We start from the raw sequence: 26,532 nt of genomic DNA, 5'->3' as shown, positions 1-26,532 counted from the left end.
TGAATAAATACTTACATGGTAATATGTTCACCAGTCGGTTTTTAAATTTGTTCACAGGAAGATTGGCACTGACAAATCTATTAGGATTAGCTTTCACATTTGCTAATCTCTGGAATAAAAAAAGAAAACAAAATGGATAAAAGTGGTTACCATCTAAAACTATAAACAATCAATAGCCACCAGAGCAATATAGAGTGATATTTATGTATATAACGCTCTCTCTCTCTCTCTCTATATATATATATATATATATATATACACACACACACATATATGTGTATGTATATATATATATATATATATATATATATATATATATATATATATATACACACACACACACATATATATATATATATAGTTTTAGGGAAAATAACCAATTTTCAAGAACTGTAATTTTGGATTTTGTCCCTAATATTATATATATATATATATACACACACATACATATATATATATATATATATATATATATATATATACATATATATATACACATATATACAGTAACACACACCTGCTTAATAATGTTTATATTTAGCTACTCAGTTTCACACCTGCAGCATACCCTCAGATGAAGGTAGTTGGTGGTGGGAGCTACAGACAGATTTGACGGTATAGCCCATTACTACTGTATCATCTAACCATTATGGACCTTTCAACACAAACCACTTTCACTGAAAATTACCTCATGGCATAAAACTGAGCAACTAGATAAAAATGGCCTAAACTAAAATACACATTTACTCTACCCGATGCATTATGTTTCCTACACTTTGTGAAATTAACTTTGAAGGCAAAACTCTCTTAGCATAAACACAGTGAACCAGTGTTTGGTTTGTTAGAACCACATAACTAATGATGCTATTGTTCTCATAGTGTGATAGAAAACCTCAGTAATATCAAAATATGTCACACTATATATAATACACACACACACACACATTATATATATATATATAATCTTGTAGAAGAATATTAAAGATATGTAGGATAAAAATATAAACCAAGATGCAGTTAATAATTTAAAAATCAGATTGGTCAATATAGACCATTAAAAATGCTGTTTTAACTTTCCTCTTAAATACAGTTATAATCAAATAACTACAAATATGGTAATTATCATTTTTAATTTGACAAATCTGGATTTGATTCTGGTCTAATCTTTAATGTATGGTTACGAAGCTTGCCTCCCAACCACATGGTGTAGTTCAGTCCCATTGTTTGGCGCATTGGGCAAGTATCATCTACTATAGCAGGTTGACTAAAACCTTATAAGTAGATTTGATAGATACAAACTGAAAGCAGCCTGTTATAAATATTTACGTGTGTGTGTGTGTGTTTAAGTGTACCCTTTTCCTGATAGTTGTAAATAAGTATCATGGGCATATTAGTGATGTTGTTTGTTTCTAGTCATCAGGGAAAAGACAGGCCAGGCTATGGGAAATATTACCAGCTTGGAAATATGTGAAGTTTGGTGACAAGAATGGTATCTGGCCATAGAAAAAAATCTGTCTCAACAAATTCCATCTGACCCATGCAAGCATGGAAAAGTGGGCATTAAATGAAGATCATCATCATCATCATCATCGTTTAACGTCCGCTTTCCATGCTAGCATGGGTTGGACGATTTGACTGAGGACTGGTGAAACCAGATGGCTACACCAGGCTCCAATCTGATTTGGCAGAGTTTCTACAGCTGGATGCCCTTCCTAACGCCAACCACTCTGAGAGTGTAGTGGGTGCTTTTGCGTGCCACCCGCACGAAGGCCAATCAGGCGGTACTGGCAACGGCCAAGCTCAAATGGTGTATTTTATGTGCCACCCGCACAAGAGCCAGTCCAGGGGCACTGGCAACATGATAATGATAATGGCAAACAACCAAAGGTGAAACTGATCACATACCTTGAATTCTAATTCCATTCCTGTTACTGTTTCTCCTGGATCTGGTTGAGATAACTTTTGTATATGAGCACCCAGATTGCGAGCAGGAACTTCTGTATTTCCACAAGTAACAGCTTCAAGTAAAGCATCATGAATGAATATATATTGGTCCTCGGTTTGTACCATGTAGTTGCGCTGAGCTCGCAAGCAAGTCACATGCCCGTAAATGTCCACAGTCTTCTCATGCTTAATACGCTCAAGCATTGAGTCAATCACAATAAAAGCACCAGTTCTCCCCACACCAGCACTAAAAAGAAAATGAAAAAAAAGGCAAGAATGAGCAAAATATTAAGAAAAGTTCTTATTTCTTTGAAAATATATATACAAATATCAAATAGAGTACTCGATACTATTACTGAATTTCACCAGGCTGCTATTCAAAATTTCTCCATAGAAATGTACTCAGTGTATCAAAGTACATGTGGTAAAGTACAAGTATGAACTTGGTGGTTCACTGTGTCACTACAAATCTTATGAATGATTTAACATCTTTAGTAATAAAAAAAATGCAGAATGTTTGCAAAATTGCAAAACAGCTTCCTTTATTATGATCAAACACACACACACACAGTAGTGCCAATGCTGCAAAGCTTTTAGGCAATAAAAATATGCAAGGAATTTCATTAAGAATATCAAGTAGACAAGTGGAAGCGCAATGGCGCAATGGCCCAGTGGTTAGGGTTAGAGTTAGGGCAGCAGAAACGCGGTCATAGGATCGTGGTTTCGATTTCCAGACCGGGCGTTGTGAGTGTTTATTGAGCGAAAACACTGAAAGCTCCACGAGGCTCCGGCAGGGGATGGTGGCGAACCCTGCTGTACTTTTTCACCACAACTTTCTCTCACTCTTTCTGCCTGTTTCTGTTGTGCCTGTAATTAAAAGGGTCAGCCTTGTCACACTGTGTCACGCTGAATATCCCTGAGAACTACGTTAAGGGCACACGTGTCTATGGAGTGCTCAGCCACTTGCATGTTAATTTCATGAGCAGGCTGTTTCGTTGATCGGATCAACCGGAACCCTTAATGTCGTAAGCGACGGAGTGCCAACAACAACAATCAAGTAGACACCAACTAATTAACAAGAGTCAGGTTTATTACAATGAATTTGAAAGTTGGATATATGTTATTCCTTTAATCTTGTAAAAGCGATGATCAATAAGACAACACTTAGAACTGAAACTTTCAGGAAATTAGAATTGATACTCTCAGGATTCAGCTAAAGTTTCTCCAATCCACAGCATAGTCTCAGTTTCTTGTTTTTATATTCTTTACAGTTCTGTATTCATAAGCCACTTTAACTTAATAATGGTACTAATGGTGTTACAATTCTAGAGATTTCCATGCACAAGAATACTTATTTCATAAGTTGTTTGAGTAAGAATAGTAATTTACAAACTCTATAAAAATGATCCACTAAATGAAGCCAAAATTTGTTAAGGCATAATAGTTTGTTTTGAGAAATACTACAGACTTGAAATAATATAATTTATTACTAGTAATGATCTATTTATAATTTATATAATTCATTAATTCCGTACCTGCAATGTGCTATCATTGGGCCAGCGTCCAGCGGATTGCTGGCCTTTACTCTACGCATAAACATCAACAGGGGTGTAGGATGATCTGGTACACCATGGTCGGGCCAGGCAGTAAATTGAAACTGCCGAACTTCTCTCTTTTCTGCACAACCATACTGTAAATGAAAATAGTATTAAATTAAGTCAGTTAAAAAGCAAATTTTCTCTATGGGCAGAATGAAATTTAGAAAGAAAGAAGTATACCTTAGCTACATAGAATGTTCTTATTGTATAAGTTGCCAGTTCTGTCACATCTTGCAAAGTAACCTGCATTAGACCATATGTTTCTGGACCTCGGGAGGGCCAATATTGGTCACATTTAATCTATAAAATCCAACAAAACAAGATAGTCAATCAGATGATAACTAGAGTATTAACAAACAAATGTTTCAAAGTAATATAAAAAAAAGGCTTGGTTTAAATCTTACCCTTGACCGCTCTTCTAATTTCGTCATCATGACAATAGTGGAACTTCTCTGTTCCCAAACCATGCGCCAGAAGTCCCCAAATGTTTCAGGAAGTGGACCCTAAAACAGATGAATAAATTACATAAGTAAACTATTTCTTGCTTAGAAAAAAATCATGCAAATAAATATTCAATTATAAATGTCTTTAGACATATATTACTGAGCAACTAAATCTTCTTCAAAGTTTAGCCTATCATCTTAACAGATTAATAAATCTGATAAAATGATTTAGATTTATCTTATCAAAAAAATAAATAAATAAATAAAAAGATCACAGCTTAAATGAAACACAAATTCCAACTCCATCATTAGTCTAGACATTAAAAAAATAAACCAGCTTTCTTACAGTGTTTCAGACTTAACCAATAGAAAAAAGGCAGTACTCATGATTTTATTCAGGGGCTCTGAGACCAATGGGAAGGAAGGAAGGGGAGGGGGGAGAGAGGGAGGGAGGGATCACTCTCTTGGGTTATTCTCATACCAGAGACCTGCTTTAAATGTTAGTAACAAAGGGAGCTATACTAAAAGTACCAGTTGGTGGTGTTAAACCGGGTGACAGATTTACTCTGCCAAGTAGTAAAACATTTACAAAAATAGAAATTTTGAAACCCTTTTGATACCAACCAGCATGAGATCCCCCCCCTCCTCCTAGTTCTATGTTTCAAAATTAATACCTTCCATCAAAATTTTATGTAAATTCGTTCCAAACACCAACTTAATAATAGCTGAATTCTAAATTATTTTTAAATTCAAATGAAATAAAAGCAATTATTGTCAACAGAAATACGGTGACAAAAGAGTGAAGACAAGAGAAAGGAAATTATATTTACCTGTGTGGCAATGTAAGCATTCTGCTTTCTATAACCATCCATATAGTTGGCATTAATATAGTCACTTCCAGGTAGTCCTTCTATTGGTTGAAGAATGACTCTGGAATGGTCATAAGCTATGACATTAGCGTATCTATTCTTAGGCTTATTCACTTCAAGATTAGAATTGTCCCAAGTAAACTGTTGACCTGGTTCAATTGATTCATATTCTTGAGAGAAGCGTAGATTGTCACTTGCTTTCAAATTCTCAATGTGTTCTGCTAGCATATGGACAGGAATGGGCGGATGACTAATCATTGCTGAAATTATAGAAATAACATAATTACATTAAGATTTTCAATTAATAAAAAAACATGCTTACAAATGTGATGTAAGCATAGCTGTTTCTTGACAAATTTTTCTGCTTTGTAAGGGTAATTTACCAAATGTTTCAGATGTTCTAACAGCATTTCTGCATTCAAAAATAAATCATTGTCTTATTTGTGAAGTTACAAAAAGAGAATCTAGAGCCCGGAATGTTGCACATTACTCTTGAATCATTTTTGCAATTTCCTGGCGATTATTAAAGATAGTAAAAAGCATGTGTGTGTGTGTGTGTGTATATACACAATATATGTATATATGCATACAAACACAACTACTTTACACACACACACTAGGTTGGAAAGAAAGTCTTGCTGCATTTTTGACATGATCAGTTTAAGAATACTTATACAATACTCATAAAATAAGCATTAATTTGTACATCCTAATGTTATTCTCTTTTGATTGAGGATTACTTTATCTGATCAATCTTATCCTTTTAAAAGGATTTTAGATCAGACCAGTATCAGTTACTGCATGCTGTATGAATTCCAAAGGGACTCTTCAACAATGGAAGTAGCAAGAAATATTTGTTCTGTTTATAGAAATGAAGCTTTAAGTGTCTGGATATGGCAAATAATAGTTTGGCCAGTTTTGCTTGGGAAATTTTTCCCTCACAGAGCTGGACAACCAGGCTGTCCCTTTGAGCTGGACAACCAGGCTGTCCCTTTGAGCTGGACAACCAGGTTCTGTCAATATATTGAGCTTCTGAAAACTGTGGTTGAGGAAAATCCAAAACAAACTGCACAAGAATTAGCAAAACAGTTCAATTTAAGTCACACTTTGATTATAAAACACTTTCATAAACTAGAGAAAATGTCTAACCCTTAAGTATTCAGATTTTTCTGTTAAATTTAGTAGTTATTTATTCACATAAGTAAAAATTGCAGCTTTGAGATTTCAATGATGTAATTGTTTAATTTTAGAACAATATTGTGGGGTAAGTGTTAGAAGCCGGATCTGGTCAGTCTGAAGATAAAACAGGTATATTATTTTGGCTGGATATGGCTGACTTAAATGCTAAAGGGCTAAACTTGGTCAGTGGGTCCATCATTATCTGACTACTCTCAGCTTAATCAAAGAGTTGCCTGCTGCTTGTCACTGAAGAGTAGACTTGGTGCCAAATCTTATATATAAATACACACATGTTTGTGTGTGTGTATACATATATATATATATATATATATATATATATCCTACTCAATGTTTATATACCATAAAAATGCCATAATACTGCAGAAGCTTCTTGTACGGATGAATATCACAGTATTATGATGTTCTCACAGTCTATCCACATTCAGTAAAATATACAGGTTACTATTCTGTACTTACTTCCATTGCTAATACATATATATATATATATATATATATATATATATATATATAATAATATTAGGGACAAAATCCAAAATTACAGGTAAAAACTCAATTAAAATCAATTTATAAAAAATTAAAATTAAATTGAGCTTTATAGATAAAATATTTATAAAATATATAGTTTTAGGGAAAATAATCAAGTTTCAAGAACTCATCGATGAAAGTCCACTATCACATATAGAAAAATTAATAATTAAAAGCACAATAAATGAGTATAATATAAAACAAAGTAAATATCATAAGATAAAGATAATACAATGACTACAAGTGTTTCATAACTAATTTCCAAATAGAAAGAAAATTTAAATCGATTAAAATCAATTGAAATTATCGAAAATAAATTCTATTCAAAAATATAGCTAATCGTCAGGTTATTTTCCCTAAAACTATATATTTTATATATATATATATATATATATATATATATATATATATATATATATATATATGTGCATAGGTCAAGACAGGGAAAAGTAGGTTGTTTGAACAGAATATTTAAACAGACAGATAAGCTGATGTTGTGAAGTACATACCGGGGGTTTGATAATGTTGTCTCCTCATTTCAACAGGATCACTCGGATGAGGGCACACTTCAACAGGAGGTTTTGTTTGCTCATCAACTTTTTCTTTGCGATTAGATTTCCGCCTGTAATTATGGAAGAGAACGGAAAGTCACATTTAATTAAAATATAGTTAAATAAAAAAGAGAAACCTACATAATTTCAAAACTAACGAACTAAAAATCAAAACAAGAAGTAAGCTTCTAGTGGTCATTGGGCCTAAAAGAAATAGAAGCAAAAATCCTCTCAAACCATACCATATGATAAAAGAAGGGCATTAAAAAGTTTGAATGGCTGATACTATAGAAAATAACTGCAATCACAACAGCGGCTTTCTAACCAATGAAGAATCCCATACATGGTTGCCCAACCTGCTAGAAATGGCAGACAAATTCCCCTCAAATTATACCAAACTATATTAATAAAAAAAGAAAATGGAAGAATACTACATAACGTATTTAAGATATTCAAAAAATTAAGACCATCACTTTGGTGATAGAAGATGACAATATACGTATATAAATATATATGTGTGTGTGTGTGTGTGTGTGTGTGTGTGTGTGTGTGTATGAGTGTGTGTATGCACACACATGCGTTGGTGCCACAATAAAAAGCACCTCCATCCCCTGCCGGAGCCTCGTGGAGCTTTAGGTGTTTTCGTTCAATAAACACTCACAATGCCTGGTCTGAGAATCGAAACCGCGATTCAATGACCGCGAGTCCGCTGCCCTATCAGAAGCATAGTACAACTTGTACAACCTGCTAAGTGATATTTGTGAGCGACAGCTAAATGATATAACATGTAACAAACAGTTTAGTACAACTGCATTAGTCAGCTACACTACAACTGAAGGTGTACCAGTATCATGAAGTACTAGTATCGTGAGGTACTGATTGCAAACAGAACTTTGGGACTGTTGCAGAATTGTCTGATTTATAGTACCAACTCACAAATAAGCTTAGAACAGACACACTTGAAGTTGTCACAACATAAAGTATGTACATTGGTTTGATACAAGTTAAGATATGGCACAGATTAAGTAATGAAGTGAGCAGAAGGATTGGAGCATGAGAGTTTTACAGATTAAAATATCTGACATCGGATGTCACTAACAAAAGTGTATGATGTACAGGGTAACGCATTAAGATATGACTTGAAGAATGTCCGACAATATATGACTGTGGCATCATAAATCAAGTATGGAGCATATCACTACTCCTGACCGACACACACACACACACACACAACAGTAAAGTTAATTTATTAACTTACTTGAAGTAGATAACAACTAAAATGCAGACAATGATAAGCAAACCAACTGCACCACAAACAGGTGCAACAATAAGTAAAAGATTGCGTGCATCATCCATAGTCGGTCTTGGATTAGGTAGATCTGTTCCAGGTCCTGAGTTTCCATCAATCTTTATTCGAAATGGTGCTGAATATTCACTCGAAGTGTAAAGTTTCTGAAAAAAAAAAAGAAAAAAAGAAAGAACTTTAGTCAAAAATACTCAGGAGAAATATAAATTAACTGTATTACTTGAGAACCATTACAGAATGAATTAATAGATTTAATAAATATATATTTAGACTAATAATAGTTAAATGCAGAACTGTCAGGAATGAAAATCAATTTGACTGGTTTCACTTTTCATCAAAGACTCATCAGGGAATGTTGGCCTCCATCTTACAAGCTTTTACAGTTAAACTAAATTGTAAATTAATAAATGCTTATTTTTATAGATGTTTTTTATAGAATGGATCAAGTATAAGAAGCTGGAGAGGAAGTCCTAGGTGCAGTGGTTACAGACTGGTGGAGAGCTGTGACGGTCTGGCAACATTCGCGACACCAGGCAACCACTTTTGAGTTTTGATTGGATCCATGACTGCAATTCTGTCAAAGAGATAGTTGTGGGAAAACATGCTCAACAAAGAGCAACCACACCTATTCGTCATCCAGGAATGTTTGTAGATATTACAGCCTCAGTACATGTCAGTACATCCTCAGACAAAGTACAGCAACCACTCTGCACAGAAGGTGTTGACAACAAACGAACCTAACCAAACTGTCAGACTTGTTCAAAGCCAATATGTTATGCTTTAATGGAACAATATTGATTTCTTACAAAGGCAGAAAGCCACAATTTGGGGAGTGGGCATGGTTGATTAGCTCCAACTCCAAAATTTGCCTAGTTTATTTTATCCAAAGTAGAAGGATAAAAGTAGGATTTGAATTCAGAACAAAGACACATAATGAAATACCAAAAGGTATTTTTGTTCTATCAAGTACAATATTTCTACCATTTACTAAAGGAAAATATTGTGTGAAACAATATCTTCCTTCCACTAGTAGCTAGCCACAATAATCCATTAGTAGCAGACCTCATCAACACATTCATACACTTCTAGCTAACAACATCCACATATCTGTAGTTATATATTAGCTACATTCATACATTTACATAATAGTTGCTAGCTACATCAACACCACTTCTGCCAAGGAGCATCAGCACAATGAACTGAAAGAAAGAATATTGCCATTTACACTAATCACTATTGAAATTTTTAGTGAATATGGTCTTGTTGATCAGCAGTATTGGTAGTAGTAGTGAAAGTGATAGTATTTCTTGTTTTTCATTTCAAAATAATTGTGTTAATAAAGGAAACAGCAAACTGGAAGGTAACTTACCGGATCGACAGAATAGGCTCTGAGAAACACTCTATAGGTGTGGTCAGGATCTAACGGTCTGTTGGTATGGGAGTCATACATCTGTCCGTTACCGAGTTTCAGTACATCTGGTAAGGAGTTGGCTTCAAATCTTGCAGCAATGTAGGGCTTTAATGATGGCAAATCAACAGGCTCATCGTCTTCAAGCTGGAAACATAAACAAAATTTAAATACAATAGCTGTTGCTGCTAATATTATCAATGTCTTCGTTCCTCTTTCTCACCTCCTTTGTTGTGCACAAGTCTACCGAGCCCCTACATCAATCACTATGCCAGGACTGTTCTTCCCGGAATGTCAATTCTCTGGAACTCCTTCTGTCTAGTGTAGACTTGCGAAGGGTCAAGAAGAGCATTGATAGCATCAAAATCCCTAGTCTACGAGAGAGGACCTACAAACATCATGGGGCACTGTCTCTTTTACCAGATCCAGCAAGTAAAATTCACACACATACACACAGAGTTATTATTAGTACTGTCGTGTCATCAAATATCGGCAATATATCTGACAGTTTCCCTCTGGCTTTGTTGTTTAAAACAGTTATTCTTGAACATTCTTCTCTATGCCAAAAACCAGGAAGATACAGCAGTGTAGCATTGTCAAATGGCTTAGCTGACCACGATCAATTTTGTAATTCATGTTATTAAAAAAACAAATAAATTGCTTCTATTTTGAATACTTTAGGCTATATTGGAAAGGAAAAAAATCATTTTAACACTTTTTTTTTTTTAAGTGCTGGAACCAAGTTTGCATTTTTGTATGGAGTGAGGAAAGGAGAATTACTTAAAGATAACACCAGAGTGTGTGATGAAAATTATGCATCTTGTTATGTCATTGAAACTTAATCAAACTTGCCAGTACTTGAATTCTTAATAAAAATGTCCTCTTTAAGTTATCACTAACAAACTTCAAAATTTTTCTTTTTGCTATGTCACACCTGTAGATAGGGAAGAGAGATAATGCAATAATACAACCGATGTTACAGATTTTTAATGGATTATCACATCTAATTGTTGTCTACTCCATCTCCTTATTAGTAAGTAATACTTATACAATTCCGAAGATCACATCTACATACTATACTATATATTTAGTATAGTATGTCTATCTATGTACTAGAAAAGAATGTCTATTCACAGTAAATAAAAACTAGCAAATATGGACAAGTTTGTATGACATGGTAGAGCTATGAATGTTAATGTGTTGGGTACGCCATTCTTCAGAGAAAACAAAAATTCTTTGTGATGGTGCCAAAAATGTGGTATTTTCACCCTCCAAAATGTTAAATTGTACATCTGATAACAGAATCCTTAGGGGCATTTGTTCTGAGTTAGAAATACTCCCTCGATACACTCACCATAAGTGCAGTGAATCTGTGATTGGTCCACAAATAGTAGTATTTAATAAAAATAAACTTTCTTGGAGAGTTTGGAGCCAAGTGAGGTGAGAAAGCAGTTTTGCTGAGAAAAATAAGCTGCACGGGTCAAGGCCATTTAATGTGATGACTGAGACTAACTGGGAGATAAGATACCACGAGATAACAGTAGAAGGAGTCGGAAAGGGGTATCAAGGTATGGGAGGAAGTGAAGAAGTATCCCTCTCTCTCTCTTTGGGAGAGAGGCCTACAGGGACTGGTAATATGCCCTACTGCTGCTAATGAAATCCATGTATATCATCAAAAAACAGACATGAAAATAATACCAACATTGACAATGGCGAAAATGGTTTCAGCAGAATTTATAGCCTAAAAATAAATAGCACAATGATAATCTTAGAAAAAAAAAAAAAAAAAACATACGTCTTCAACTTCAAAATCTTCAGGAGCCTTTTCAGGATACTGCTCAGGCACAACAATTAAAAGGTAATGGCTTAATGGTCCATGTTTTTCACTGGCCCGATACAGGCCCAGTTCAACTGTGCCTGAGCCATATGATTTTATGACAGGAACATCAACATAAGATGGTGCTGAAAAAAATGATTTTAGAAATTAAATTTAATACAATGAAATAATTCACAATTAATACAGTTTTGAATTAATTTTATTATTATTATTATTATTATTATTGTTATTAGCAGCAAACTGGCAGAATACTTAGTAGCATTTCGTCATGTCTATGTTCAGAGTTCAAATTCTGCTGAGGTCAACTTTGCCTTTCATCCTACTGTTAGTAGTAGTCTAATTTGCTTATCTTAACTTTTGAATCCACTCAACTTATTCTGTTCGAATCCGTATTTATAATTGGAATGTTTAGTGTATTTGTATCTAGTATCTTATTTTCTATTTTGTATTTTGTATTTAATAGAAACAACAAACTTTAAAATGTGCATGAACAAATCCAAAGATATAAAGACATCATCAAGTATAATCGGAGTGGTGACTTACGTTCAATGAGAGTTTCAGTGGTTAAATATTGATCTGGTCCTGTAGTTCCGTCACGGAAAAGTGCACTGATATTGAAATTGTATTTCATTTTTGGTTGCAGATTTTCAACTTGCCATGAAGATTCTTGACCTCCAATTTGTCGAGAAACAAGTGGAGAATAGATGGTTTTTAGTGTACCCTTTTCCCAATATGATTTTGATCCCTCAAAGGTTAGCTTTTGAAGAAACGGAAAAAAATAATACAATGTAATATGGTTGGTTATACATGATAAAAACTATATAATACAAAATACGTAATATATATGAACATTTAGTGTAAACAAAGCACAATATAAAAATTGGAAGAGAACTACCCAGTGAGTCCCCAGGTGACAGATAAGGGGGCAGACTTTAGACACAGACACTAGTTGTTAATATGGAAACAAACTATCCTGTACTAAACACAGGCTGTATTCTGGCAATTCTAAAGCACCGAACAACTACCAGAACAAAGGCATCACTGACACAATGTTGGTCAGGGAAAACTCAGTGAGATCAACTGAATTGTATTATTGCTCATGTCTATACACATAGTGACCACAGATATTAACAAGAAATTATAATGGACCACCTGCCTTGCTTTGTATGTGGATAATCAAGAGGCAGACATTTTGCTGGATGAGGAGGCTTTATGCATTAAACATCTCTAAGAGTAGAGAGAAAAATCTCTCTCGAAAGATCATTACAACAATTAAAGGCAACCCTTCCCACCACAGTCCCTTAAGATACCACCCAACCAATTTGGGTTAGACAACTGAAATCATAAATTTCAACAATGAACTGTCCTCTTTTGCTTGACAAGTCTCAAAATGTTATTTCCTAATGTTTGATGGAAACATGAATAAATTTGTGGTTATGTCAAGAAGACAATTACAAATTTGCTTTCTACCATTCAACCAATCAAAATGGTCAGCACATGCTACATTCCCACAACAAACTTCTATACCTAAACATGAATATTCAAACTGACACTTGACTGTGAATAAATAGCTAACAATGGTATCAAGGCCTAACTTGACAACATGTTCATAAATAAAATCAGTTAAGCTTATATGTCAACAAGCAAAAGGTATAAAAATGTCCCCTATGTGACTGCTCTACGTTTAGTTAAAAAAAAACAAAGTCCATATATCTTCACAATAGCAAAACACCTCTATTTGTCTCTGGTATGAAAATCAATTCTCTAGCCTCTCAAATACCTCCACCCCCATCACTTAATCAAGAGGGCCTCCCCCTCCCAATCTTCCTCTTTTCTTGACATTTCCTGTCTTACTACATACTTGGTAATCCCACTTATGGTGGTGGAACAAAAATAGCACCCAGCACAGATTGTAAAGTGGTTGGCATTAGGAAGGGCATCCAGCCATAAAAAAAAAAAAACCCATATAAATATACCATATAAGCACTTACCGTATATGAGTTGACAACTTGTTTCTCAGGATGATCCCACGCTAATTGAATAATTCGAGAAGATTTGAGAGCTACTCTAAAATTCTGAACAGCATCTGGACGATCTATGAAATGAATAAATAAATATATGAAATAAATAAAAATAATGCATTATGAAATTATAATTATCACAGCACAACACACACACCAAATGTAAAGCCTTACTAGGAATATAAAGAGGATGAAAACTTTATAAGGGGAGAAGTAGCTACAAAGTAATGATATTGAAAGACAAGCTATAAAATTTAGTATACTTAAAAAAGCTAACCATTATTTTTGTCTAAACCTTGGAGGTAGAAACCAAGCCAGAACACCATTCTCATGGTTCTATGTTTACATATGCACCATTCCATGTGTGCATGTGTGTGTGTGTGCATAAACACACATAAGAGTACATACACACACACACACAATATATATATATTTTCAGGGAACATTGACATTAGTCCATTTAATAGATCTTTATTTTACTATTAGTCCTTATGAAGTGACATAAATAAACTCTGTCGTAATAATTATAAAGTTGGATAGGAGTTCAAGGAAAGGAAAGGTAAGGTCACTCGTCTTTTTATGAATGACCTGAAGCTTGATGGCAAAGATGAAAAACCAGCTGAATTAACTGATTCAAAAAGTGCTTTGCTTTAGTCAGAACGACAGAATGGAATTTGGGCTGAAAAATGCAAGGAGCATTGATTCTAAAAAGAGATAACGTTCAACACGTGGAGGGTGCGAAATTGCCCACAGGAGGGCAGGGATTACGAGTTGTAAGGATGGTATATAAAAAAATGTCTAGCTGTTTCTAATTTAGGCACAAGGCTAGCAATTTTGAGGAGAGGGGCTTAGTTGATTACATCAACCAAATTTTTTTATTTATATTTCTTTCTATTAACTCTGAAGGGATGAAACTCAAAGTTGGGATCTGAACTCAGAACATAAAGCAATAGAACAAATACTGCGTTTGGAAGGGCATCCAACCATAGAAACCATGCCAAATCAGACTGGATTCTGGTGCAGCCCCTCATCTTACCAGCCCTGGCCAAATCGTCCAATCCATGCCAGCATGGATAACAGACGTTAAATGACGATGATGATGATGATGACAACTACAAGGTATTTTATCCAATGATTTGCTAATTCAGCCAATCCTCCACCCTACTAAGCATCAACAATAATAATGATTTAAATCTAGCATACAATTAACAAGAAAGAATTTAAGTTACCTTTTGGAATCATGTTTGTATACACTGGAGCGGAAAAATTTCCAGCTCTCCCGCCAGTTGAAATGGCCTGGACTCTAACCACATATATAGTTTGTGGATCAAGTCCTGTAATTTCAGCCACAGTATAGGGGCCAACATCAATGTTTTGCCAAAGGTCCATGTTGGGAAGGGCAAACATATTATAGTATACTTTATATCCGGCAACAGGAAAAGCAGGTTCATCCCACATTACATCAACAGTAGTAGGTGATGTCCTCCTAATTTTAACATTTTCAGGAGTTGGGGGCACTAGAAAGATAAGAATAAAAAGTAAATTATAATTAGAAAATAAAAATAAAGCAACAAAAATGTACATAATTTATAGCACATTGTGTGGGACAAAAGTGTTATTGGTTACCGTTTCTGATAAGTCATCCAGTAGTTATTTGCATTTTTGATGACAACAGTGACAATGGATCATCTGTGCAACTCGAGGGGATCAAATAAAAGATGGTATTTTTATTCAAATATATTCGAATAAGATATATACACACACAAGCACATGATGAACTTTTGTACAGCTCTCATCTGTCAAATTTCATTCACAAAATATTGGTCACAAGAAGTCATTTACCCAAGTGCTACACAGTGGGACTGAAACCAAATTCCCATAGCTGAGAAGGAAACATCTTAGTCAAAGAAGAATGTTTGTGTCAATATATTCATCGGTTTATGCATGAGGATCATTGGAGGACAACCAACAACATTTTGAAGCATTTGAGGGAGGACGTTCTGTGAAAATGATCAGATCTGTGGAGAGTGAAGAACTGGATTCTTCATGACAACAATGCACCCTGTCACTGGCCTCTCCTCACTTGTGAGTGTCTTGCCAAAGATAATATGGTATCACTTATGCACCCACCCTATTCACCAGATTTAGCACCTATGTTCTTCCATCTCTTCCCCAAAATAAAAATGCAGCTCAAAGGTTGCTGTTTTAACACCATTGTTGAGATGCAGAGTGAATCACAGGTCCTTGATTTGCTTATGGAATACAACTCCCAGGCCAGATTCCAAAAGTGACAGGAATGCTGGGACTAGTGTATTACTGCATAATGTAAGTATTTTGAAGGAGATGATGTTAAAACTTAGGTAAGTGAGTTATTTCTTTTATTAAACGTATCTCATCCAGGAACCTTTTGATACCACTTCGTAAATTACCTCACAGTCCTTAAACAAATAAATTTTAACAAGTACTTAAATTAATAATACATTAATTAATTGTGATTCTAAAAATAAAATCTAATAAAATTCCAGGCAAGGAGAATTCAATAAAATTCCCAGGTTTTGAAGTTTGAAAGGTAAAACTTATCTGGTCCGGACTGACACAATAGAACTTGTAATTCTATAGATGATATTGTATCTGGCTACACATCAGATTATAACAAGTTTGAATCATGACAAGTTCATTTCTCTCTCTCTCTCTCTCTCTTTTTTTTTTTTTTCTTATCTAATTTCTAACCCCTGCTACCATCAAAATAGATTTTAAAAGATTGATGGCGCTGCTGATGATGATGATTAGTGAAAACACATAATTTTCTAGATTTTCAGATGATCTCATATGATGATTTCAATTTTGACAATGGTTGTTCCAATCAGTTGATCAATGAAACTCTCAGTTCATTGTGTTATAGTATGAGTGGCTGAGTACTAATGTAATCTTTAGTCTGTTCAATACAGTATTGTTAGGAAAAAGCTGGTCTACTGAATAATGAGTATAATTTGCTTTAAAGAGTTCATACATAATTTTGTTTACCGAATTTCACTCACAAGATTATACAGGGTGTCCACAAAGTCTAGGTACATGGAATAAATAAAATCATGGCATAAACAATTAAATATAAGAAATAATAATTTCTTAAAGTATGTGTTAATCGCCATGGAGTAAATAAAATCATAACATAAACAATTAAATATAAGAAATGATAATTTCTTAAAGTATGTGTTAATCCCCATGTGGGTACATGGAATAAATAAAATCATAACATAAACAATTAAATATAAAAAATGATAATTTCTTAAAGTATGTGTTAATCCCCATGTACCCAGACTTTGTGGACACCCTGTACTTAGAAAGAAAAGAGTACAAATTACAAAATAAATCTTTTAAAACTACTTACTGTGTCCAAACGTGTGAGCAATTTGTTTATTACTCCAAGGTCCTGGTCCTTTGCTGGTGTAGCCCCTGATTAGGAAGATATAGTCAGTGTTCATATCTAAACCAGATATGTCAAGCGAGGTGTCAGTTACATTCAAATCTTCCACATTTATTGAGTCAGATTGTTTATGAAAGTTGATTTGATACATTTTAATTTCTCCGTTACGTAAATTCTTAGCAGGTTGGTCCCAAGTTAAGAGGACAGTAGTCTCACTCACTGGAATAACAGTAAAGTTTTGAGGAGCGCCAGCAGGGGCTGTAATAAAGGAAGAGATATATTAAGATCATTTACTTAATAAATAATAATAATGGCTTCAAATTTTGACACAAGGCCTTCAAGTTAGGGAGAAGGGGTTAGTTGATTACATTGACTCCAGTGCTCAACTGGAACTTATTTTATCAACCACAAAAAGGATTAAAGCTGAAGTTGACATCTGTGGAATTTGAACTCGGACTGTAAACACAGACGAAATGCCATTGAGCATTTTGAAGAATAATAATCCTTTCTACTAAAGCCACATGGCCTGAAATTTTGGAGAAGGAGAATAGTCAATTACATTGACCCCAGTGTTTCACTGGTACTTAATCTATTGACCCTGAAAGGATGAAAGGCAAAGTCGACCTTGGTGGAATTTGAACTTAGAATGTGCAGACAGATGAAATGCTGCCAAGCATTTCACCGAGCGTGCTAATGATTCTGACCCACAAATAGTCAAGAAGAAAGGTGAGAAAATAGCCTTATACAATCCTTTTAAGTACAAACAGCCTGGCCGTAAAAAATGAAGAAGGTGAAGTTAATGCCAATTATAGTTGGGTCCTTGGAGACAGTGCTCAGAAGCCATCAAGAGGAATATAAAGGAAATCAGAATAGAGAGCTCTGTAGAGGTGTTACAAAAGGATTGCCTCCTTGGCTTGCCTAGAATTAATAAGTGAAGTATTAGATAGCAGAGAAGAACAAATAGCATGGTACTGTAGGATGCAGGTAGCAAGCCTGCTACATATGCAAGACTCCAGGAGTTCCAACAATACTTGGATTGAAAAGAACAAATAATAATATACTAATAATAATTCTGTCAACTGTAACTCTGAACATATAGAGCTACAACCAAATACTGTAAGCCATTTTGTTACCAAGATCTACTTTGCCTTTCATCCTTTTGGTGTTGATAAAGTGAGTACCGGGATTAATGTTATCAATCAGCCCCCTACTCCAAATTCAAGCCTTGTGCATATACTAGAAAAATTTATCATCAATATTATTATTATTATATCTGATTAAATCAACTTCAGTACTTAACAGGTATATACTTTATTGATCTCAGAAGAATGAAAGGGAAAGAGATCTAAGAGTGATATTTGATAATAATTATTTCTTACATAGGCACAAGGTCAGAAATTTTAAGAGTAGGGAACAGTCAATTATAACTAGGTCTTGGAAAGATGAAACACAAAATTGACCCCAAGGGATTTGAATTCATAATGCAAAGAACTTGAACAAATACTGCAAGGCACTTTTGTCTAGCAGTTTAACATCTATGTCACTAATTTCTTTGACAACTGTAAATGGGGCTGGATGAGGAAATATTAAAAGAACAAATAACAAAACTTGAAGCTGATGTAGGGTTGACTGGAGAGAAAAGTGACTGTTTTCATTCTTTCCAATCTTGTTTACCATGCAACCTCCTTAATTATAGCCACCAGACTGAGGGAAACTGCTTGTTCCCACAGGTCAAAGGTCGGCAGTGAGATAGTCATCTCAATGGAATTAGTCGATAAGCTGGATACATCAATAGAACCAACAGTCCAAATCAGTAATGCTAGGACATACAATGAGCGCATGTAGGATGATTTGTCATTCTGTACACACCTCAAAATAGTTTACTTCTCTGTCTAAAGAGTTAATCTCAAACTGGTAATAAATCGCCATACTCTATCATTACCAGGTCAGAGATTTCTGGAAGATAACTATGGTTCCAAATTGAAAGACTCTGAAAACAGACTTCTGAAATGATTTTTATAGACAAACCATGTCTACTTCAAAGAAGACAGAGGACAAGATGAGAAGGAAATATATGTCAGAATTATTACCTCCATCGGGAGTTTTTATTGTGTCTACAGCCCGTTCGCCATAGTCCACCTGGTTGCGTGCGGCCACACGAAATTCATAGGTGGCACCCTTGTCTGTAAAACAGATGAGAGTAAAAAACCAATGAGATATATAATACATTATAAAAATGTTTACAACTACTACTATCCAAAAGTTTAAAATCACCTACGAAAATTTGTTTCAAAGTGGAATTTTTAGTTCAATGTCATCAATTTAGATAATTTTTTTTATATAAAAATAGGGAATAACATATTGCATAAAGTTTGGGGTTTATTCGATATGGAATAACACTACTTATACACGTTTTATATGCAAATAATCATATTTCTTGACAGCAAGTCTATTTAGGAATGTTGTCAAAAGCATTTTAGTGTCCACTGTTTAGCAACATTGCAATATATTTTGATTATTTACACTCTTTATGTGCTGTCGGCTGAGATAACATCACTTAATGACTGTGTGAACTGTGTTATTGTTTCTTACAGGTTCAATGATTCTCTTGCTTATTTCCATTTTGTAGGTATTTTTTGAAATAAGTTTAGGTGATCTTAAACTTTTGGACAGTATATAAAATAAAATTACTTACATAAACACAAAAAAAAAACACACTACAAATAACCAAATACATGTGCACATACACATACTCAGATTACTCACTTACACAAACATATGCATACATACAAAAATATCAACAAATATTACAAAATTAAAATTCTATTAATAATGGTGATGATCATAATGGTGATGATTATGACAATGATGATGAGAATGAAGATGTTTACAACAGGTGAAAAAGATGCAAAGGTGTGTAATAATTGTCTTACCTAGGAAAGTCGTCAGAAATACGTATGTGTCAGGACGCAAAATATGTTCCTCATAGCGTTCACCAACTCTTCCCCACGTCACTTTAAAACCATGTAAAGTACCAAATACCTCCCTTGGCCTTTGCCAGGACACCTTGACTTGGGGAGGATTTTCTTGAGTGAGTTCAATCTCTAAGTTCCGTGGCGGAGTAGGCACTGTGAAGAAATAAATTACACGGCAAGATAAATATATATGTGTGTGTATGTGAAATCATCATTATCACTTGACATCTGTTTTCCATGTTTCTGTCCTATCATGGCTTACACTTCTTTCAGTTTCCGTCTACCAAATCCACTCACATGGTTCTGGTTGGCCTGAGGCTTTAGAAGAAGACACTTGCCCAAGGTACCATGCAGTGAGACTGAACACAGAAACGTGTGGTTGAGAAGCAAGCTTCTTACTACACAGCCACACCTGTGCCACCATTTCGAGCGTGGCCGTTGCCAGTACCGCCTGACTGGCCTTCGTGCCGGTGGCACGTAAAAGCACCCACTACACTCTCGGAGTGGTTGGCATTAGGAAGGGCATCCAGCTGTAGAAACTCTGCCAGATCAGATTGGAACCTGGTGCAGCCATCTGGTTCACCAGTCCTCAGTCAAATCGTCCAACCCATGCTAGCATGGAAAGCGGACGTTAAACGATGATGATGATGATATTAGATATACATACATACACACACTCATATACACCTGGAAACACATGCCAGCATGGAAAACAGATGTGAAATGATAATGATGAATGTGTAAGACTGGCAGGTATGTGAACATGAAAACAGGAGATTATATAAAAATATGCAACGAGGAACAGATAAAGAGACAAAAGAAGAACAGTTGTTTTGAAATACATCTCAAATAAATACTAATTATAATACTGGTATCATGTGACACAATGACTGTAAAAATAGGATATTGTGTTTAGACCCAAGACTTTATAGCATTTTGTTAAGTCTGTCAAAAGACTAAGTTTGATGGTCATGACTGGAGCACTATTCAAAGGATGAAATGTATAATGTTTAATACATTAGGCACAAGCACAGCAATAGGGGTGGTTAAGATACTCCCTTTGCAACCATGTGGTTTAGGTAGATGGAAATTGCACAGGAGATCATCGTATAAAAATATGTGTGCATCAATGAGTATATATTCTACACCAGTTGTTGCTGGTGTTCACATTCCTTGTTGACATTATAATAAGTTACTCTGCATTTTCAAAGACCTGTGGAGTAAAGATATTCCTCAATAAAAGAAAAACCAAGGGAAGGCAATAGGAAGAGAATACAGCCACAAAATCCTGCCTCCAACAAATCTCCATCTAAACCCAAACTAGCTTGGAAAAATGGATGTTACATGAAGAAACAAATGAATATAAATGCCAATCCATGTATGTGATGGGAGGGAAAGAAAGATGGGGGAAGGAGGTGGAGGAAACAAAGATAGGTAGAGAAGTGAAGATGAATTTTACCATGTATTAGCAAATACATAGATGTAGACAGGAAATAAGAAACTAACAGATAGGCATACATTAATATCGGTAGAATAGTTGAAGACAAATAATGCAAAACTTTAAAAAAACTGAAGGAAAAAAGTGGTTAAATGTCAAAGGTCTGGACATTGATGAACAAAATGATAAGTGAATAACAACATTATATTAGCAATTTGTAAGAAAAATGTTAAGTGAAAAAAAAAAAAAAAAAAAAAAAAAAACTTTAAAAAAAAGATAAGAGAGAAAAAAGGAAAATAGTAAGGATAAAAAGGAGAAAAGAAAAATAAAACAATCTGAATTGGTAAGTTAGGAAGTTGTAACAGAGATGAAGCAATTAATCGGCATGTTAATTACTGTCAGGTGTTACTGAAGATTCTTAATTGGATCATTCTGGAAGACAAACAAAATATAATGAAATGTGACTATATTAATATATCTTTCCATGAAGTTTTGACAAATTCGTTAGCTTTGGAAAAAGAGAAAATATCACTAGTAATAACCTGAAAACACACAGTATGTGGGTATTTTTGTTTACAAATTTATATTAATATTCAAGAAAAATATATTATATTGATAATTATAAGATAAAACTAATAATTATAATTTACATATTAAATGTTTGCAGTTGAAAGTTCAGTATGTATGTGTGTATGTGTGTGTGTGTGTGAGTGTGTATATATATATATATATATATATATATATATACATATATATATATATATATATATATATATATACATATATACATATATATATATATATATATATATATATATATACATATACACACACATATACCGAAGTTTTTGCCTTTGTGAGTTACAAGTGATGCTATCTGTGGGATTCTCAGCTTTTTTAGCTGCTATTTCTGAACTTCGGTATATGGTGAATCAAATATTTGCTGATCCCTTAATTATGTTTATAAATATATATGAGCTTTTAAATAAGTTCTCCACCAATAATGGTGCTTTCATACCGATGGGCTGGTAAAAATTATTCATTGTTAATTGATTTATTAATTAATAAATTGATAATCCTTTACCCTTTTAATTTGTAATAATATATATATATATATATATATATATATATACACATATTTCGAGAGATAGAGAGAGAGAGTATCAGTTGAAGAGATGGTGTGTGATATGAGTTGTACTTCATTACTTCAGAGATGATGTAAAAGGCAACATGAAATATTTAGGGAGAGTGTGACTTAGTAAGGGAAAGGTTTAGCAGAGTTTCGTTTACATACATAGATATACTTGCATTAGCTCAAGTATAATAATAGTGAGTGCACATGTACCCACACACACTTACATTAAAATAAATAAGATCTTTCCTTACTGAAGGAGCACAGTGCAGTACTCTTTACATAGTGCTGCTTATTCTCTGAGTTGGAACAGCTGTAAACTGATCAATTTCATCACAAAATTAATGTTTCTGTAATTTATTCTTAACTTATAGCTTTGTACTTTTGTCACAGACAAGACAGTTACTGTAATATCCAATTCTTTATTGCCCACAAGGGGCTAAACATAGAAGGGACAAACAAGGACAGACAAAGGGATTAAGTCGATTACATCGACCCCAGTGCGTAACTGGTACTTAATTTATCGACCCCGAAAGGATGAAAGGCAAAGTCGACCTTGGCGGAATTTGAACTCAGAACGTAGTGGCTGATGAAATACCGCTAAGCATTTCGCTCGGCGTGCTAACGTTTCTGCCAGCTCGCCGTCAGTTACTGTAATATCACACCACTTCAAGGTTGTGGAAACCAGTACTTATAAAAATATTGAGTTCTTATGAACTCTTATTAGACCTCCTGTGACAAAACAGAATTATAAAGAAGAATATACACACACACACACACACAGACATCTCAGAAAGGAACAGGTACCAATTTGAAAGATTATTTCTTCTTTCTCTTTGGATATTTGAGGGTTGGAGAAGAGGTTTCCTTCTAGCTGTTCTACCACAGCAGCCAAGTTGATGGAAATACCTCACAAAAGTACTCTGACTCATTTGGAGTTACTCTGTAACATCAGCTGCCTCACAAAGGGGATTCTTTTCAACAGTTCACCTGACAGCTCAAAGATATCTGTCAGAGGGCTCAAGTCTACCAGAAGAGGACACAGTTGATTTTTCCCTTTACTGGTGAATTGCTTAATCACTCTGTTGACTGTGGCAAAAGGAATAGCAATATATATAAAATCTGTATTTATATATAAAATCTGTATAATCCGACGCTGATTAAACCCAGCCTCAGATCGACTAGTAATATATCCTTTGAAAATCAGAAACTCCTTTGCTTCAGATGTTCACAGCATGGTTAATTGCTATAAACAATTAATATACTGTAATCTGAAATGAAAAACACTAATACAGTAACAAATCTGAAACAGCAGGTAGTGTCCGCACAAATAGAATGATATAATAAGGGGAGTCTAATTATTTTTGAGATGTATGTGTGTGTATGTGTGTGCATGCACACACATAAGTGTGTGTAAATGTAAATAATGGTATGTACCTCCCAGTTAATCATTTTGTTATAATGAAACAAGATATAATGGAGTAGTTATATCACTAGCCATCTGTTGCTATAACTAAAATGGATTTAATGTTTTTCAGAAAATTTGAGATTTGAAGGAAATAACTTATAAGCAGTTTGGAAAAGTTGAGATATATTAGTGATTTGTTGCATATCCTCGGAAACCCAAAAAATGCATTTTCCTGAACAAACTGATGATAAATCAGATGGGTTTGTAAACAGCTTAAGTCAGAAATATTTCAAAATTTGTATTGAAAGCTCAAAGAGGTATAGCACCTGAGTTAAGTAGTATATGGGTATACACTATATATAATAATTTATTTTTTTCTTAAGACTCTTAATATCTGCTGCTTCTTATGTCATTCAAACTTAGATCTATAAACCTCACTGAATAATTTTTGTTGATGCAGACAACCAGCAATTTGCTAGGATTTTGTGTTTTTACATGTTTATTATATATATACTATTATCAAATGTTGACATTCAAAATTATCTAGCTTATATATGAAACTATCTAATACTGATTTTTTGCTTCTTTAAATTTGAAAATACTCTTCTAGTGGTTGTTAAACAAATATTCCCTATTTCACTGATATGCAATTTGATAAGATTCACAATAACAAATTTCTGTAACGTGGGTAGTTGAGAATAAAATCATAGTGTATGAGGACATGAAGACTGATCTCACAGACAAACACACAAAGATGCTTAGCATAAGAGATTGTGTTTAGAAGAACTGGAATAATCTAAACACTAAAAGCTATAGCAATTGTTTTTGAGTAAACAATGCTAGTATCAAATTTCCAATTCATATATTAAGACTGATGTGGGAAAACTGCTAAGGAGAAAAAAAAATATATACAAACTTTAAATCACAAAATGAAAAATTCAACATAAACAAGAAAATGCTTCCTAAAAATAATAATTAAAAAAAAAAAAAAACACAACCTACACAAAGATTTCTACAGAAAGTAAAAATTTTATGTGACAATGCAAATTAAACTGAATACAGAAAAATAACACACACCAAAGTTACAACCAGACGACTAGAAGCAAATAATAATATATTCATTCAGCAAAGCATACGACATAGAATTGAATGAAATAAGAAAGACAGATATGAAGAAGTTAGGAAAGAAAGTGCATGTGTATGGGTGGTGGTGGTGGTGGTGGTGGTGGGGAATGTGTGGCTATTTTTGGTTACCATTCTCACAGAAACAAGCAAATTGTGAAACTGTGACTCCTGTTCAACTGTGTTCAGTTTGAAGGATTTGATTAAAAGCTGACTTGACAATTATTGCTTTTCCTAATAGGAAAGGAAGGCTGCACACAACTGAATTCAATCCTTTGTGAATGTGATGATCTTTATTACATCACAACAGAAACCAGTCATTGATTTGATTTATTTAAATGCCTTATAAAAAGCTAAAAGTGGAAGTAAAAAAAAAGATTTAGATTAAATTTACCAAAAAAAAAAATAAATAAACACCAAAAAAAAAAAAAAAGGAGAGAAGGGGGGAAAAAATGAAGGTTACCTGCGCCTTTGGTTTCCACTATTTTTGCTCTGCTTCGTATTCCATCTCCTTTTCGAGTATATGCCGCAACAGTAAACTGGTACCTAGTATCCGGCTCTAAATTGGTAATCACATACTCAGTTTTATCGCCATCAGTTGTATCTGTCATGCGGAGGTCACCTGATTGTTGATCATGGTCATCTACTTCGACATACTGTATTTGATAACCCCGTATTATACCATTTCTATTTTTGGAGGAAGGATGTTTCCATTCAATAAACACAGCAGTAGAATTGATGGGTTCAGCTCGTATTTTCCGTGGTTCTCCAGGAACTAGAGTGTAAAGATGGGTAAGATCCTTGCTGTTAGTCTGACAGTATATTTAGTGGATTACTAACATGTTACATGAGCTAAGTGTAGTTAGCGGAGAGAATAGTCTATCTCTATATCTTTCTTTTTCCTAGATTATCACTGTTAATAGCAATGACAAAAGATAAAACGTAGGATACGTCATATATGGTCAAATATGTATGCATACATGATCTAATGTAGCACATGCATCAATGAGAAAAATTGGACAAATGACATGCTTAACTCCTAGGAATTCATGAACTGTTTAGCATTACAAAAACTAAGATAAACACAAAGGATCTTAACTACTATCAGACTGTATTTATTTAAAAAGATAAGCATATCAGATATCTTTTATATCATGCTTAGATAAATATAATACACTGGAAAAAATAACAATTTGGAAAAAAATAAACAGAAAACATGTTAGACAGCTAACCATACTTACATAAAAATTGAAACGGAAAAAAAAAAAAGAAAAATAATAAATAAAGTTAAGAAAAAAGAAAGCCTCCATGCATTTAAAATAATTGTAAAA

The 26,532-nt window shown here is 34.1% G+C and overlaps 1 protein-coding gene across 42 annotated transcripts in view; it reads right to left on the bottom strand.

Annotated features, from left to right (window-relative positions):
* Positions 1-26,532, bottom strand: part of LOC106871599 (tyrosine-protein phosphatase Lar) — a 591,306-nt gene that overhangs the window by 7,855 nt on the left and 556,919 nt on the right. For all 42 annotated transcript variants that reach the window (XM_089358891.1, XM_089358886.1, XM_089358869.1 and 39 more), the window contains 17 exons: positions 25,665-25,976; positions 20,060-20,254; positions 19,217-19,309; positions 17,091-17,384; positions 14,932-15,219; positions 13,673-13,776; positions 12,225-12,438; positions 11,640-11,806; positions 9,806-9,991; positions 8,389-8,582; positions 7,089-7,201; positions 4,816-5,114; positions 3,947-4,045; positions 3,723-3,842; positions 3,480-3,634; positions 1,906-2,191; positions 16-109 (listed from right to left, as the gene is read on the bottom strand). In XM_089358891.1, coding sequence (XP_089215017.1) covers positions 16-109; positions 1,906-2,191; positions 3,480-3,634; positions 3,723-3,842; positions 3,947-4,045; positions 4,816-5,114; positions 7,089-7,201; positions 8,389-8,582; positions 9,806-9,991; positions 11,640-11,806; positions 12,225-12,438; positions 13,673-13,776; positions 14,932-15,219; positions 17,091-17,384; positions 19,217-19,309; positions 20,060-20,254; positions 25,665-25,976 — 3,213 coding nt within the window. The remainder of the gene's footprint in view (positions 1-15; positions 110-1,905; positions 2,192-3,479; positions 3,635-3,722; positions 3,843-3,946; positions 4,046-4,815; positions 5,115-7,088; positions 7,202-8,388; positions 8,583-9,805; positions 9,992-11,639; positions 11,807-12,224; positions 12,439-13,672; positions 13,777-14,931; positions 15,220-17,090; positions 17,385-19,216; positions 19,310-20,059; positions 20,255-25,664; positions 25,977-26,532) is intronic.

This window comes from Octopus bimaculoides, chromosome 10, assembly GCF_046866305.1.
Source record: "Octopus bimaculoides isolate indiv1 chromosome 10, ASM4686630v1, whole genome shotgun sequence".
NCBI lineage: Eukaryota > Metazoa > Mollusca > Cephalopoda > Octopoda > Octopodidae > Octopus > Octopus bimaculoides.
The sequence above is the reverse complement of the archived record's forward strand: the minus strand, read 5'-3'. Positions and strand labels throughout refer to the sequence as shown.